Source organism: Spinacia oleracea, chromosome 5, assembly GCF_020520425.1.
Source record: "Spinacia oleracea cultivar Varoflay chromosome 5, BTI_SOV_V1, whole genome shotgun sequence".
Lineage (NCBI taxonomy): Eukaryota > Viridiplantae > Streptophyta > Magnoliopsida > Caryophyllales > Amaranthaceae > Spinacia > Spinacia oleracea.
This window is the reverse complement of record NC_079491.1, coordinates 106,744,196-106,759,128: the sequence shown is the minus strand read 5'-3', so window position 1 is coordinate 106,759,128 and position 14,933 is coordinate 106,744,196. Positions and strand designations below refer to the sequence as shown.

Below are 14,933 nucleotides of genomic sequence, written 5' to 3'. Positions count from 1 at the left end.
CCCTTCCTAAAATCAGAAAATAGAGAAGGAATAGAGAACGGTTAAGACACTTAACTGTTATGTATTTATTAAAATAGAGGACAACTTGCTAAGATAGGCGTACTCTATTCTTCCTTTTTTACATAATCATAGAGGATGATTTTCTTAGATAACCGTCCTCTATTCCATCTTTTTTTTAAAAAAAAAAAAATTAAATACTTTCATAAACAACCATTAAATATAATTTTGCATAAACAAGCATTAAATATATTAAAAAATAGCGTACATTTTACAAGTTACTCCTACGCGTTTACAAAATGGGAAAGGAAAAAAACATAATGTAACAATACCCTTCCCCTAATCCGTGTACAGGTTCATTACTCAAGCAAAGAAAATCAGCCTGCGGTCTTCTTGAATGAGGATGCACATCAGTAGGAGCAGCAAAAGGTTGCACTCCGGAAACTTCAGCTTGCACTCCGTAATTCCCTGAAATTTTTAATACATCACAGATTCACAACCAAGCTTCTCAGCAAGGAACATAAAAGCTACCAAGGTTCTGGTTCAACAAAAATCACACAAAAACGAAGTAGCACAACAGTCATTTAAGATCTTAATAGTAAAGGATCACTTTTGATCATGCAAGTACTAGATAATTCATGTGCAATGCAGACTGACAAGGCTGACAACACCAGAATGAATATCTCAAAGACCATAAACGCCGCGATAAAGTACCACAATGAACATTAACTAATGTTTGACAAAATGCACTTACATATTCCTCAAATTTAGGGCTTAGCAAATGGACCGAAAGATTTTTCATCAATAGCAATAATACCTGGTAATTTCAAATGAAACATCATTAAATTACAAAGAAAGTATAGATCATAAACATATGAAAGGCTGGTCTGAATATCTTTTGTTCAGTTAGGTTGATCTTAATATCTGATATTTATTTTGTAACAGTATTCTTATCAGTCATCACAGATTATATGAAATGATGGTTATAAAACAGGGTTATAATGAGTAGAAACTGTGCCAGAAAGTTTTTTAGCTATTCCGGATGATGCAAAACAAAAGGTAAAATATAGCCCCGAGAGCATGAAAGTTGTAAAAAACTATTATTTAGATCCAGGGAGGTGCAGCTACCTTGACCTTGAACTGTTGATGAACTAATAGGTGTTGGTTGCATAACAGGTTCCACACAGATATCTGATCAATACCTTGACAGAAGAGAGAGAGCAAATCCTGAGTTGTCAGCCGGAACCTTCAGTGTCCAACTTCCGGTTTGACCAACCCCATTCAGAAGTGGCTCAAAAGTTGTTTCTTGATTATTTTTGAAGTAAAGATCAGGAAGTTGTGACATTGTAGGCCAAATTATAGTAAGAGTTTGTGGGCAGCAAAACTGGAGCATTACATCTACTGCATTTTGAATATTTTATAGATTTTCAAGAAACAAGTCCTAATATGATATATATGTAGCTAATGCCATAAAATCTTTGTTGGATGAGAATTGATTATATCACCTGTATGAGATGACAAAAAGGCAGCAACAGAATTAGGCATGTAAAAGGCTTCAGGTTGTCTCTTCTTGCTACGTCGATTATGTACATCCAACCGTTTTCTGCAGCTTCTCTTAACCTCGTCAAACTCTTCAAGGGACTGAAACCTAAGGGATTGCAGTATATACTATGACAGGAACAAAAAGCAAAGATATAGCATACCAAAGGTGATGCAACAGAATCAGTGCAGCACCCAAAATTCATTACTCTATGTACCTACATTTTCAATAGACCCACTTTTCTACAATCAACACCAGCAACTTAATATATAGAGTAGTTTCTTATCAGCGCACCTTTAACAAGGTCAATGACTCAATGGTCTATCAAGACATTTATTTTGAGAAGGAAGGAGTATCATTTTTTTTTTTACCTGGTACATTGCTAGCAGAACCGTTGCTCCTTCCCAGCAACAATAACCAACTGATGCATTACTCAAACTAAAACAACAATTCACCCATAAATCAATAACAAGTTAACAACCAGTCAACATTCCATTAAATTAAAACAACAAACAAATTGAACAATTAAAACAAACAACAACAACAACAACAACAACAACAACAACAACAACAACAACAACAACAACAACAACAACAACAACAACAACAACAACAACAACAACAACAACAACAACAACAACAACAACAACGAATTGAACAATTAAAACAAATTCATGAATTATATGTTGAAAATATTAAAACAAACTCAAAAATCAAGTCAGTGGACTAAATAATGATAACTCTCTGTTATCAATTTTTTTTACTTCACTTTCATTTGCAATTTCAACTTCAATCAATCATAATTCAATCAGAAATGAATTAAAATCCTGCAATAACCAATCTCATAAATCATAACAATACTAATCTGACTAATATCTCAATTCCAATCACCATTCACCAATAATACAATAACTGAAATTTTGACTAATTAACATGAGAAATCAATCATAATTCATAAATTGTAATAAAAACATGAAGCAATTAGAGATTTAGAGACCAATTAGGCATTTAGACCGACCTTGCGTCAGTTGCGTCTCTGAAGAATGGACCGAATGGTGATTGGTGAATGGTGACTCGTGAGGTGGGCGGGCAGGCGGCTGTCGGAGTTCCGGCTGGGCACGCGTTGAGGTGGGCGGCCGCCGGCCGGGGAGGCTGCTCTAGCTGAGTGGCTGGGCTCGCGTTACTTGAGGAGTTGAGAACTTGGTGAGCCGCGGAAACGGAGTACTGCTGTACTGGACGGCTGCCGGCTGGGCAAATGAGGTGAGGTGAGCCGCGGAAAAACGGCTGGGCGGAGGAGAGAAGGCTGGGCGGCGTTATGGGGGAGTAGAGAAGTAGGTTAAGGTCCTGCCAAAACTATTGGGCGAAATTCGGGTCTGTAGTCTGCTTTGGGCGAAGTTTTTTTTTTTTAAATTCTTTTTTCAAAAAATTCGCTGGGTCATGTGACGCATCCGCACGCTAATAATACAGATTATTAATTTTTTTTTTTATTAGAAAATCTTTTTCTAAAACCCAGAATACACAACAGTTATCATAAACACAGCTTTGTATTTTATCGAGTATTTAAATTAAATAGTTGTTTTTATTATGGTAAATAACATAAGACGGTTACGTAAGGTGATCGTTCTCTATTCTTTTCTTCATACAACTGTTATAAGAGAAATGCGTACTCTATACTTCTAGAAAACATTTAACATACTTGACGGTTCTCTATTCAGCGTTTCTTATTCCAACTTTTGTAGTAGTGTGTCATGCCCTTCGTCGTTGTGGAAGGCACAGAAAGGTACTTGTGGGCAGGAGGTGGACAATCGTCGGGGGGACGGTTCTATTCCCAGACTCGGTCCTTCAGCAAGGAGGTTCTCGTCAAGAGCCGTGTTGTGAAGGAAATAATGCCCTTGGTCCAAGTATGCGTTATATGTTAAGTTTAATAAATGCGGTTCAGTATTAATTAACAAGTTAATAATTCAGTGAGATCAAGTGAGCTGAATGCCTAGCTAGAGGCCGCTTCAGTTCAAGTGGAATTAATGATATTAATCCACAGCTTACTCTTGACTGAACCCGTAGGGTCACACAAATAGTACGTAAACGGATCAAGTATTTAATGGCATTAAATACTCTATCTATGGATATTCGGAATCGACGGATCTTGGTTTCAGTGGGAGCTGAGATCGTCACAAGCAAGAAATGAATACTCCGGAAACGATGATATTGCCGGAATCGGAAATATGGATCGTATCGGAAATATAAATATTATCCAAGTCGTAGATGTTGCCGGAAACGGAAACATGGTACGTGTCGAAAAATATTATCGGAAATGGAAATATTGCCGGAATCGAAAATATTGCCGGAAACGGAAATATTGTCAGAATCGGAAATATTATCGGAATCGGAAAATAATTCCGGAAACGGAAATATTAAATATTTGTTCGAAACGGAAATTAATTCCGGAAACGGAAATATTAAATATTGTTCGTATCGGAAATGAATTCCGGAATCGGGAATTTAATCGGAAGCGTATCGTACGAATTAGCATCGGACGAGGCCCGCTAGACGAAGGCCCAGCATGAAGCCAGGCCATCGCCCAGCGAGCCGCACGCACCAACGCACGCCTCGACCAGGCCCAGCGCAAGGCCAGGCCCAGCCAAGGGCGCGCGCGCGCAGCACAGCAGCGTGGGCTGTGCGCCTGTCGTGGGCCGCAAGGCTTGCGCGGGTGCACGGCTTGTGCAATGCTTGTGCGGGAAATCCTAATCCTATTAGGATTTGTGCAAAGATTAAAATCCTAATCCTATTAGATTTGTTTTGTTATTTAGTGTCCTAATAAAGTTCTAACTAGCAAATCCACATCCTAGTAGGATTACAATTCCTTTTCCATACTCCTATAAATAGGTGCCTAGGGTCACAATTTATGGGCACGATTGAAGTATTCAAAGGGTAAGTTTTTTGAAATAAAAATCAGCCATACGCTTGCAAACACAAGCCGAAATTCCTAAGCACCTTAAGGGCGATTCTAGTTGGTCTAACTTGAGGCGGATCCGGACGTACTGTGGACTATCTACGGAGGGACGACATTTGGAGTCCTAAAGACTTGTTCTTGTTCGGTTCGGGCGCAGCTAGGGAAGGCACGCTACAACATGTATGCATCTATTCTATGCTAAATGATTATGTGTAAATAATATGCTTTCCTGGCTTTATGGTTTTACCGCATGATTTATGAATTGTCATATGTATCATAACCTAACATGTTGAACCTAAAGGGACCTCTAGAGGACGTCCTCCTTCGCCCCCTTTTTTCTTCGGAGCCACAGCCATTCTTCCTTCGGGCGACGCTCTCATGCTGTCTTCTAGGAGCCTCTAGAGAGTAACGGTCCTCATTTTTCTTCTGTAAAATTCGTCTCGTCCTTCTTCCTGGACGAACCTCTTTGACATGCCGACTCGCTTCCTCCAGGGTGCGTCTCTTCATAGGTGAGTCAGGATCTTCTGAACGGGAACTCTACCATCCTACCATTATCGTGCTTAAGATTGACTTCGTGAGGACCATCCAGCAAGGGTCGAATAGAAATGACGGCGGCAGGCTGGCTAGCTGCCGTGTCACAATGAGTGTTGGACCCGTCCTTAAACACTCCTTTTCTGGCTGGGAGTTCTGATTTACCCTTGGTTTTTCCGCAGTCAGTTTGAAGTTCAGCCATGACACTGTACCTCCCCACAGACGACGCCAAATATTGTGGGATCTTTTACGGTGCTGACGTGGCACGCGCTCCTTGGAGGTATCAAGTATGACCTGACACGAACTTCTGGCAACCTGCAAAACAAGAATATTCCCGTAGGAATATTCCCTCCGATGCTTAAGTATAAGCTAGAGAGATAAGTAATTTGTAGAGAGAAGGCAGAGCAAAGATAGGTTTGTTGTTGTTGGGCAAGAATACAATGCCCTTTTACCTTGGGATCTGAGCTACTTATAGTGCTAGGGTTTCTTGGGGACTGCACCCTCAACCCTAGCTGTGGGATGCGTGCCCCTTGGGGATTTAGGACACGTGGCCTTCGGCCTGCAATGATGGACCTTCCATATTTGGACCGGCTTTCAAAGAGAATGGGCTTTGCCAAATGGGGCTCTGTCTTTATTCTGGTGGGGTACCAGGATTTTGGGCCTTCTTTCTAGGTGTGAGCCCATCTGACCAGTATGAGTCGTAGGCTGCCTCTTTGGGCTTTGTGGGAGATATATTCAAGCCCACATCAGTTGTAATATGAACTGAATTAAGGCTATAAATAGCCATATATGGATGTAATAGGCAGAACACAAGCCTTTTCACGCGAAACATATCAAACACTTTGAGTGTTCTTTAGGTTGAGTATAATATCCTTCCCCTTGGTGGTGTTACGGTATCCATGGTTCCCTTCTCCACTACTTCCTAGTGGTGTTTCGATCTGTATCTAGGAATAAGAGAGTTATATCGCCGGAGTAGCCGACTAGCGTGGTGATTAGGCTAATTCTATCCGACCCCTACCTAGTACGGTGTCAGAAAGCCAAGGCCACCTGAGTATATTGCATCAAGGAGATAATAGCATTCCCCCCCCCCCCCAAACAAAACTAGTATCATCTCTTCTGATAATGACATCTCTTTTTTTGAAAACTTTAACTTTAAGCAGTGCTTGTGCCATTGATGGTTGTATTTTTGTTCCACATATAGTGGAAGCTGATGATATCAGCATAAACTTGTTGTTGTATATGTTGGAAACTTTAACTAAGTAATGGAGTGACTCTTTCTCACAAAAAAAAAAGGATGGAATATAGAAAACCTATGTTCAAATTAAGCGCAACCATAATTTAGAGGTTAGCTATTTCTATGGAATATTGTAGCTCAACAAGACCCAAACCCGAACTCACCCAATTTTTAATAGATAAAATGACTCAACAAGACCGAAACCGATGTAAAGCAGGCTAAGCAAGATTGCATATACCAAATAGCATTGGCCCAATATGACCCAACCTGTAATGATCGAGAATAAGTGCATGTCAATGCTTACTTGGCAAAGCAAAGAACGAAAGTTCCCTCCTAAAATTATGGATTTGTAATTCTATTCTATATCCATACATTTTCTTTCAAATCATATCTTATCAAAATCAAACTACAACATGACTGACGCATTATTTGTTGCAATTTTGCATGTGTCTGTTTCACTTTAGATACATTGCACATGCATGTACACCTATGTATTATTACATATCTTTTCAGACTTGCTGCATTATAATCAAGCAGCTTAATACAATTTATAAAATTGTATGTATCAATTCATCCAAGACTAGCTTACTGTCATTTTAATATTACAATATTGAAGGATTTGGAAAATGGTTGCATAAAAAGAGAGTATGAATAAGATTGATTTCTAATAATATGTCGGTCCATCTGTCAAGTACATCAGAGTACATCCGAATTATCCGGGTCTAGATAAACCGGTTTTTGAACATCAAACTCGATGTGAGCTTCATTTTTGACATGTTTACTTACAAGTTACGAATACGAATGCATATAGTTACGAATTTGTCAGAAATGACCTTTTAAAACACAAAAATTGTGATAAATGACCTTTTAAAAAAGGAGTTATGAAATAAGGCCCGATTGAAAAAAAAATTGTTGTGAATCAGAACCAAATGTGATTTTTCGGTAGTCAAATACTACTTTCCGGCGTTGACCACCACGTGACACGCACATGTTTCATTTTAAACGATTTTTTTTAAACACTTCCCTCCAATTTTTCCCCACCCCAACTCAACTTCCACCTCACAGGGATGGTAACCATGAGGGTCACTAGATCATTGTCCTATTTTTAACATGTTTACTTACAGGTTAGGAATACTAGTCCATATGAGGATATATTTTCGAATAACATATACTTCCTCCGTTCTTTTTTAAATGACACAATTATTTAGGCACGTTTGCCAATGCACGATTTCAAACCTTAATATCTCTAATTGTGCATCGAAAAAAATTATAAAAAGTTGATATTTAAATAATATTTACTGATACGAATCTAGTAAGACCCCACACGACTATGTTTTATCTTATGTATACACCACAAAAGTAAGTCAAAGGTGTTTGTGTGAATAGTGTCTAAAACCCCATTGTGTCATTTAAATAAGAACAGAGAATTAAAGTTGTGCTTGCAAATGCATATCATAGCAAAAGACAAAATAGAAAAAAATAAAATATTGAATGATACTTTTTTAAACAAAAATTGTACTTTTTTTACAGAATGATACTTTCTTTAACCTTAATGGCATTTCATTTTTTCCTACTTTGTCTTTTAGCTATTTATCTTTACTCTGAGATGTGTGTTGCCACAACTATCAGATATCCGAAAATACTTCATCTAGTGCATATAGGTGCTCCGTATTATTTTAATGTCTTCCTTAAATTTTCACGTACGGCAGGCAACATAAATCAATATTATTCGTGTATCTTAACTTCCTCCCACCTCCATGCAATATATGTACGGAAGGTACACTATGTATGTACGTAAGGTTCCTTGTAGATCTAAGTAGCGAGCTGTTCCCAACCTAGATTTTGTACTTAAATTATTCCGTACATTATCATCAAAAACGAAACTTCATGCTCTTCTTCCTTTATTTATTTTCATGTCTTCTAATTTGACCTATTTAAAGATGACCCATAATCTTAACCGTATAGTAACTTTCATTCACCAATTACTAGCTTAGAGAGAGATCATAATTAAGAGATCGATAATGTCATCTCCTTGCCCTAACTTCACTGATTTAAGTGACCTCCACAAATGTGCAAATGATTTGCTACACTCTCCCCATATCCAACAAGCCCTCCACCACCACCACCACCACCAACAACAACAACAACAACAACACGAGGCGATGTCGTCCGTTCGAGAGATTTCAGACGCGTCTTTGAAGATGTTGGATTTGTGTGGTACAACAAGGGAATTCCATTTACTTATTAAACAACACCTTCAAGACCTACAACACACACTCCGTCGAGCCAAGATCGAGGAGTTTGACTTCGACGCCCACATCTTGGTACATAACGTATACCGGAAGAAGCTCAAGAAGAAGGTATCTAAATGCCTTAGGAATACTAAAGGGTTCAAGAGTAAATATTTTACGTCCGACCTTTCGCTTTTAGACCATAGTCTTATTGTAGTTGTTCATGTTTTGAGGGAGGTTAGAGGTGCTACAATATCTACATTAGAATCCCTTTTATCTCTTGTTATATTGCCAACTAATATACCTAGAATTAATAGTGGCCAAAGCTCGTCGTTTTCGTCGAAATTAAGGAGAATTAATTGCCGAAGGTTGTTGGAGAGATGTGATTCAATGGATGTTGTAGTGGCAAGTAAGAGGTTAGAGGAAGTAGCAAGTGCAATGGAGGAGCTTGAGGTGGAGTTAGAGTCTATCATTAGACGTTTGTTGAGAACTAGAGTTTTACTCCTTAACATACTCACTAATTAATTATCTTAACTAGTGTGTAACCTGGGTGATGCCCCGGTTGCTACTTTGAATAATTAAAATTCGAATTTTTTTTCAACTCAATATTTGACTAAGATACATGTAGAACATAAAAGTGAAAAGATTAATTAAGTTCATCAACTATACATGTACATTACCTTCATCATGCAAAGTAATTTTCCTAATATTTTAATTGTTTAATTCACGGTTTTCCTAATATTGTAACTGTTACTTTATCAAATATAGTCCATACGAAATAAGAACTAACATAAAAATTTAGTTGTTTTAGTCTTCATGTTAACATGTATTATAAATTAACGTGCATGGATAAACAACAATTAGTGGTTGATTAAGATGGTAATGAGAGTTATTCTCTAAACTTGAGGTCTTGTGTTCGAACCTTATTGTATTGATTTTTAGTTGTCAATAACATCACATAACCTTGGTGAGGGGATGATGTGGTGTAAGTAGGAGAGTTCTATGTGACACATAAACATTGTTCGCAATGCCTTTTAATATATTAGTATAGATTCGTATTGACAAACCTATTTAATTTCTTTGTCTAATAACGTGGCACTATATATGTCTTTGCATAACATTTATTATGCACATGGGTGCAGTGGCGGAGCAATGATTTTTTTTTTTCCAGAGTTTTAGCATGATGACTACATACATCCTAAAAGTATTGTACTTCCTCCGTCTTTTAATACTCGCAACGTTTGTTAGTTTCACGCATGCCGATGCACAACTTTGATCATTTATGTCTTAAATTTTCTTTATGCAAAAATTATAAAAAGTTGATATTTTGAAAATACACATTGAGACGAATCTAACAAGATCCCACATGACTATGTTTATCTTATATAAAAAACACTACGAATAGTCAAAGTAGATTATATGAATAGTGGCAAAATTCCAAACGTTGTGAGTATTAAAAGACGGAGGAAGTATAAAATATGTATATAACACATTTCATAAAACTTTAAAAAGGTTGCATATCGAACTCAGGAAATCTTTCGAGTCAATTTCAATGATTGGGAAAATTTTCCCAATCTATTGGCATTTTTGTAGATGAGTGAGGGTTTTATAATGAAACTGTCATTAAAAGTGGGTCTCAAGTACAATCATATGTTATTTGATGTGGGCCTTCTGTACAATCAGTATTATATTTTCGTAATAAATCAACAACCTTGTAATATATTGTCAACGACTAGCATTATAAAATACACATCTATTAATACATCATCAACAGCAATGGGCGGAGAACTTTTTTCTGGCATCACAAATGGGCAGGAAAGCAGACATTACTGGATGTAGCCATTAAAGAGCCACCCCCAGAATTAGAAGACGCCACGGTACAAGAGCTTTGGGACTTGAATGTGGGATGGAAGTGGGAAAAGTTTGCAGAATATTTGCCAGCAAGAGTCCTGCAGCAGATTGACTCATATGAGTTAACGGATGATGAGGAAGCTATAGATAAAGTGTTTTGGTGTGGTTCGAACTCTGGGAAATTCACCATCAAATCAGCACTAAAAATAATTAGAGGCGATTTGGATATGGGTGCTACTGAGCATTGGAAATTCATGTGGAAAATACCAATCCCACAGAAAGTAAGGTTCTTCGTGTGGCTAGTAATGCATAACAGGCTATTATCGAATGCCAACCGATTTATCTGAAATCTCACGGATGATCCACATTGCTTTGTGTGCGGTGAAGTTGAAGAAAGTATCGATCATATCCTTCGATGATGCCCTATTTCTACTATGGTATGGAGGAAATTTCCCGGCATTAATGACCACTAGATTTTCAGTGGAACTCTTACACAATGGATTGTACGCAACACTAAGCCTGACACTACTAGAGATGAGCAGTGGCCAATTGTCTTCTGTACAACGATATGGTGCCTATGGAAGTGGAGGAATAATAGGTGTTTTGACAGAGAAACTGAAATTCCAGTGGACCAAATGGGTTTTATCATGGCCAAGGTGGGACTGACTATCCAGGCTATGCAGCGAGGGGAGATGGAAAATAACAGGGGTATGAATGCTACTCGAGAAATTGGCATTAAGTGGGAGCATCCTCTAGACGGATGGGTGAAGTTAAATACAAATGGAGCGTCGAAAGGAAACCCAGGTCAGGCGGGAGCGGGGGGAATTGTAAGGGGAAGAGGTGGAAGACGATTGAGTATGTTTGCAGCAAACTGTGGCGTCGCATCGTGCACCAAGGCAGAGTTCCTGGCAGTCTTGAAAGGGTTGGCTTTGGTATGGAATTTGGGCAATAGACGAATTGTACTGGAAGTGAACTCTTTGGTGGTAGCTCGTGCTCTGCTAGGTGAGGATATACCTAGCTCTCCTTATTATCATGTTATTAGAAGATGCAAAGAGATGGTTAACAAACAAGATTGGGAGGTGGTGGTTTCCCATTGTTATAGAGAGGCTAATCGAGCAGCCGATTGGTTAGCTAACTATGGAGTGGGGCTGATTCCTAAGCTTGTGATCATGGAGGCGGCTCCGGTGAGCCTTCGAACCGTTTTATTGGAGGACGTCAGTGGGGTGGTGCTGCTCCGTCGAGTCCCAGCAGTGGTAGCTTGAGGATTGGAGAAGTGAATAACGTAGTTAGCAGTTAATTTGTTTTCCAGTTTTTAGTTCTTGTTTTTCGTTTTTTCCAGTTTTGTGCGTTTTGTAGTGTGTAGCTGTGTGTGATTTTCCCTTTCGTTGTTTGGGCTAGGCCCGTCTTTTGCACCAAAAAAAAAAATCATCAACAGCTATAAATATACAGCCAATCACTTACAAAATAAACACTATTGCATTTTAATATATAATATATCATCAATCATAGAATATATTGTCAACGACTAAATCTATACAATCAATAACTATAAATATACAGTCAACCACTAAAATTAGTAAGACTTTTAATAAATTTATTAATTTTTTTTTGGGTGGTCAGTGGACCACCCTTACACCCACGTGGCTCTCCCATTGCAAGGGTGTATCTAGCGTGCATGTAGTCGGAGGTACACTCCCGACCCTCACATTTTCCTATTCACATGTTTAGTACTCCGTCCTAGGTGCTAACTAGATGTAAGATGAAATAAACTACTCCCTCCTTTATTGAATGTTAGCCGTTTGGTTTATTGAGATGTTCTTTTTTATTAGTCCCTTATAAAAATTTTCTTATTTGTCCAATATTTATCCCCTTTATACCCTTATAGATATCTAAAATGGGTCATTTGTTTACTCTCATGTGAACTTTTATCCATTAAACCCCTTAATTATTTTTCTCTCCTTTCCACATGGTTAGATTGAAATTCATGTGACAATTATACTTTTGTTGGATTGTTGTAGATTCCAAAAGAGACTAACATTCAAGAACAAAGGGGGTACTCGATCATGTTGTCTCTGGCCTCTTCCTACGTGTGTAAATTGTAATTAATACTATTTAATTAATTACATTTTGATGACAAAAATTAAATAGGCTTAAAGCGCGTTTGAGAAGTCTAGTGTAATGAGGAAAAGTGTATAAAATTGTGGAAATATGAGAATTACTAAGTTTTAGCTTGTTTGGTAATTTCAATGAAGGGTGATGATAAAAGTCGTAAGTTGCGACAACATTTAGTTGTCGCAATCCTATGTGTCAAATTCTAAATGGTACTGTAGGGATTTTTTATTGAGTGTAAGTGGTATTTTTCATATTTCGTATATCATGTACATTGAATTTTGTATGTAAGTTATTGATGAATCTAGCTTGTTCAAGACTTAGCAAATTCCCTAACTTGTCCAATTTCTCAAGTGTGTGATCAACTAGATTTGACTTGATCTTCTCAATCCCACCCCTAAAAGGGGAGCCAAATTCTAGGTTCACACAAGTGATGTAATTGAATTTTGAACATAGAAAATCAAGGCTCAAAATATAGGAAAGTGCGTAAAATACCCCTACGTCTTTCAGAATTTTGAACATTGATGGAGTCCCCACCAAACAAATTTTCAGGTCTGGTTTAGAAAGACCAAATATGAATCGGGATAAGGCTTTACCGATAGAAACTCGAGTAAGGGAACGAGGCACTTATTTGCGTAAATTTTGCAATTGGTTTATACAATACAAGCATCATTTTCGGAGTATAATCCTAACATGACACTAAGGTTTAGGCGGGTGAGCATGCATAATTAAAACAATGAAATTGTTAAGTTTGCATGGTGATCACTTTGCTTTAAGTCAAATTTAAGGAACCTAAACCGGTTTGTCCAAAAATTATCTCTGTTAAGCGTGATTAGAACTTGTATTTTGTTGATTTAGCATGTTGGGTGATGGAAGCAATAAACAAGTAAAACATCATCACAATGGAAAATAAATACGGAATTAGTAAAAATACATAAACACCTAGAAAAAGGACTAGGCAAGTAAAGTTGCATAAATAGTAAGTGAGGAATTGAAAGGTGCAATATTTAAAGGTGCGGAATGAAAGTTACAATATTTAAAGGTGCGGAATTGAAATAAGCAATAAAGCATAGAAATTGTAAGATAGAAATTGAATAACTTTAATATTGAAAATTCGATTGAGGAACACTTGCTCAAAATTGATTTGGCTCGCCACGAATCCAATTGTATGATCAATCTCACTTTAAAATGAGTTGCTCATTAAAAAGTATCATCGATTTTGTATATTAAATATTGAAATAGAACTTGAATATAGAACTTGAACTTGAATATTGAACTTGTATGTAGAAATTAGGAGGATTTATTCTCAAAGGTCAAGACGTACTTTTTATATAAAAACTTTACCTTTGATAAACTCCATACTTGTATTTGATTGTTGGTGGCTAGAGAGACGTGGCTTCCTCTTCTGATCAGGCTGGCAGGTATTCTTTCTCGCATGGAGGTCTAGATAGGGTGTCTTATGTGACTCCTCCTCAGAGTCACTATGGGGGTGTAGTTTCCCAACCAGGGGGGTCTAGTTATGCTATACCATCTTGGGCTTAAATTCAAGAGATGGAGCAGGTGCATCTGTTCGAGGAGAGGGAGATGCGGCGCTGGTTTGCCGCTGCTAAGCAGACTTATCAACTTTTCTCCCGTCAGCACTGAAGGAAATAGTGCCCTTGGTCCAAGTATGCATATAATATTAAGTCTAATAAATGCGGTTCAGTATTAATTAACAAGTTAATAATTCAGTGAGATCAAGTGAGCTGAATGCCTAACTAGAGGCCGCTTCAGTTCAAGTGGAATTAATTATATTAATCCACATCTTACTCTTGACTGAACCCGTAGGGTCACACAAATAGTACGTAAACGGATCAAGTATTCAATGGCATTAAATACTCCATCTATGGATATTCAGAATCGACGGATCTTGGTTCCAGTGGGAGCTGAGATCGTCAAAGGCAAGCAAATACTCCGGAAACGATGATATTGCCGGAAACGGAAATATGGAACGTATCGGAAATATAAATATTATCCAAGTCGTAGATGTTTCCGGAAATGGAAACATGGTACGTATCGGAAAATATTAATGGAAATGGAAATATTGCCGGAAACGGAAATATTGTCTGAATCGGAAATATTATCGGAATCGGAAAATAATTCCGGAAACAAAAATATTAAATATTGTTCGTATCGGAAATAAATTCCGGAATCGGGAATTTAATCGGAAGCGTATCGTACGAATTAGCATCGGACGAGGCCTGCCAGACGAAGGCCCAGCACGAAGTCGGGCCATCTCCCAGCAAGCGAGCGCGCCACATGATCGCGAACAGCCAAGGCTGCGTCAGGCCCACCGCAAGGCAGGCCCAGCGCGCGCCCAAGGCTGCGGCAGTTGTGGGCTCCTTAGCAATTGGGCTGTGTTGCTCGAGCTGTGCGCGCGTGCGCATGGCGTTCCTCATGGGCTGCTGTGCGTGTGTGTGTGTTTGTGTTCACATACAAAACCTAAAGCGT

At 38.2% G+C, this 14,933-nt stretch overlaps 1 protein-coding gene and 1 long non-coding RNA gene across 2 annotated transcripts; one reads left to right on the top strand and one right to left on the bottom strand.

The window, feature by feature from the left end:
* Positions 1-223: 223 nt before the first annotated feature.
* On the bottom strand, positions 224-2,960 carry LOC130460796 (uncharacterized). The gene is made up of 4 exons (XR_008920909.1): positions 2,556-2,960; positions 1,126-1,975; positions 752-814; positions 224-465 (listed from the first exon to the last, which is right to left on the bottom strand). It is a non-coding gene; the product is annotated as an uncharacterized lncRNA (long non-coding RNA).
* Positions 2,961-8,245: 5,285 nt separating this feature from the next.
* On the top strand, positions 8,246-9,313 carry LOC110796957 (uncharacterized). The gene has a single exon (XM_022002057.2). It carries the CDS (start codon positions 8,274-8,276, stop codon positions 9,006-9,008), a length of 735 nt encoding a protein of 244 aa, XP_021857749.2. The 5' UTR covers positions 8,246-8,273; the 3' UTR covers positions 9,009-9,313.
* The last annotated feature ends 5,620 nt before the right edge of the window (positions 9,314-14,933 follow it).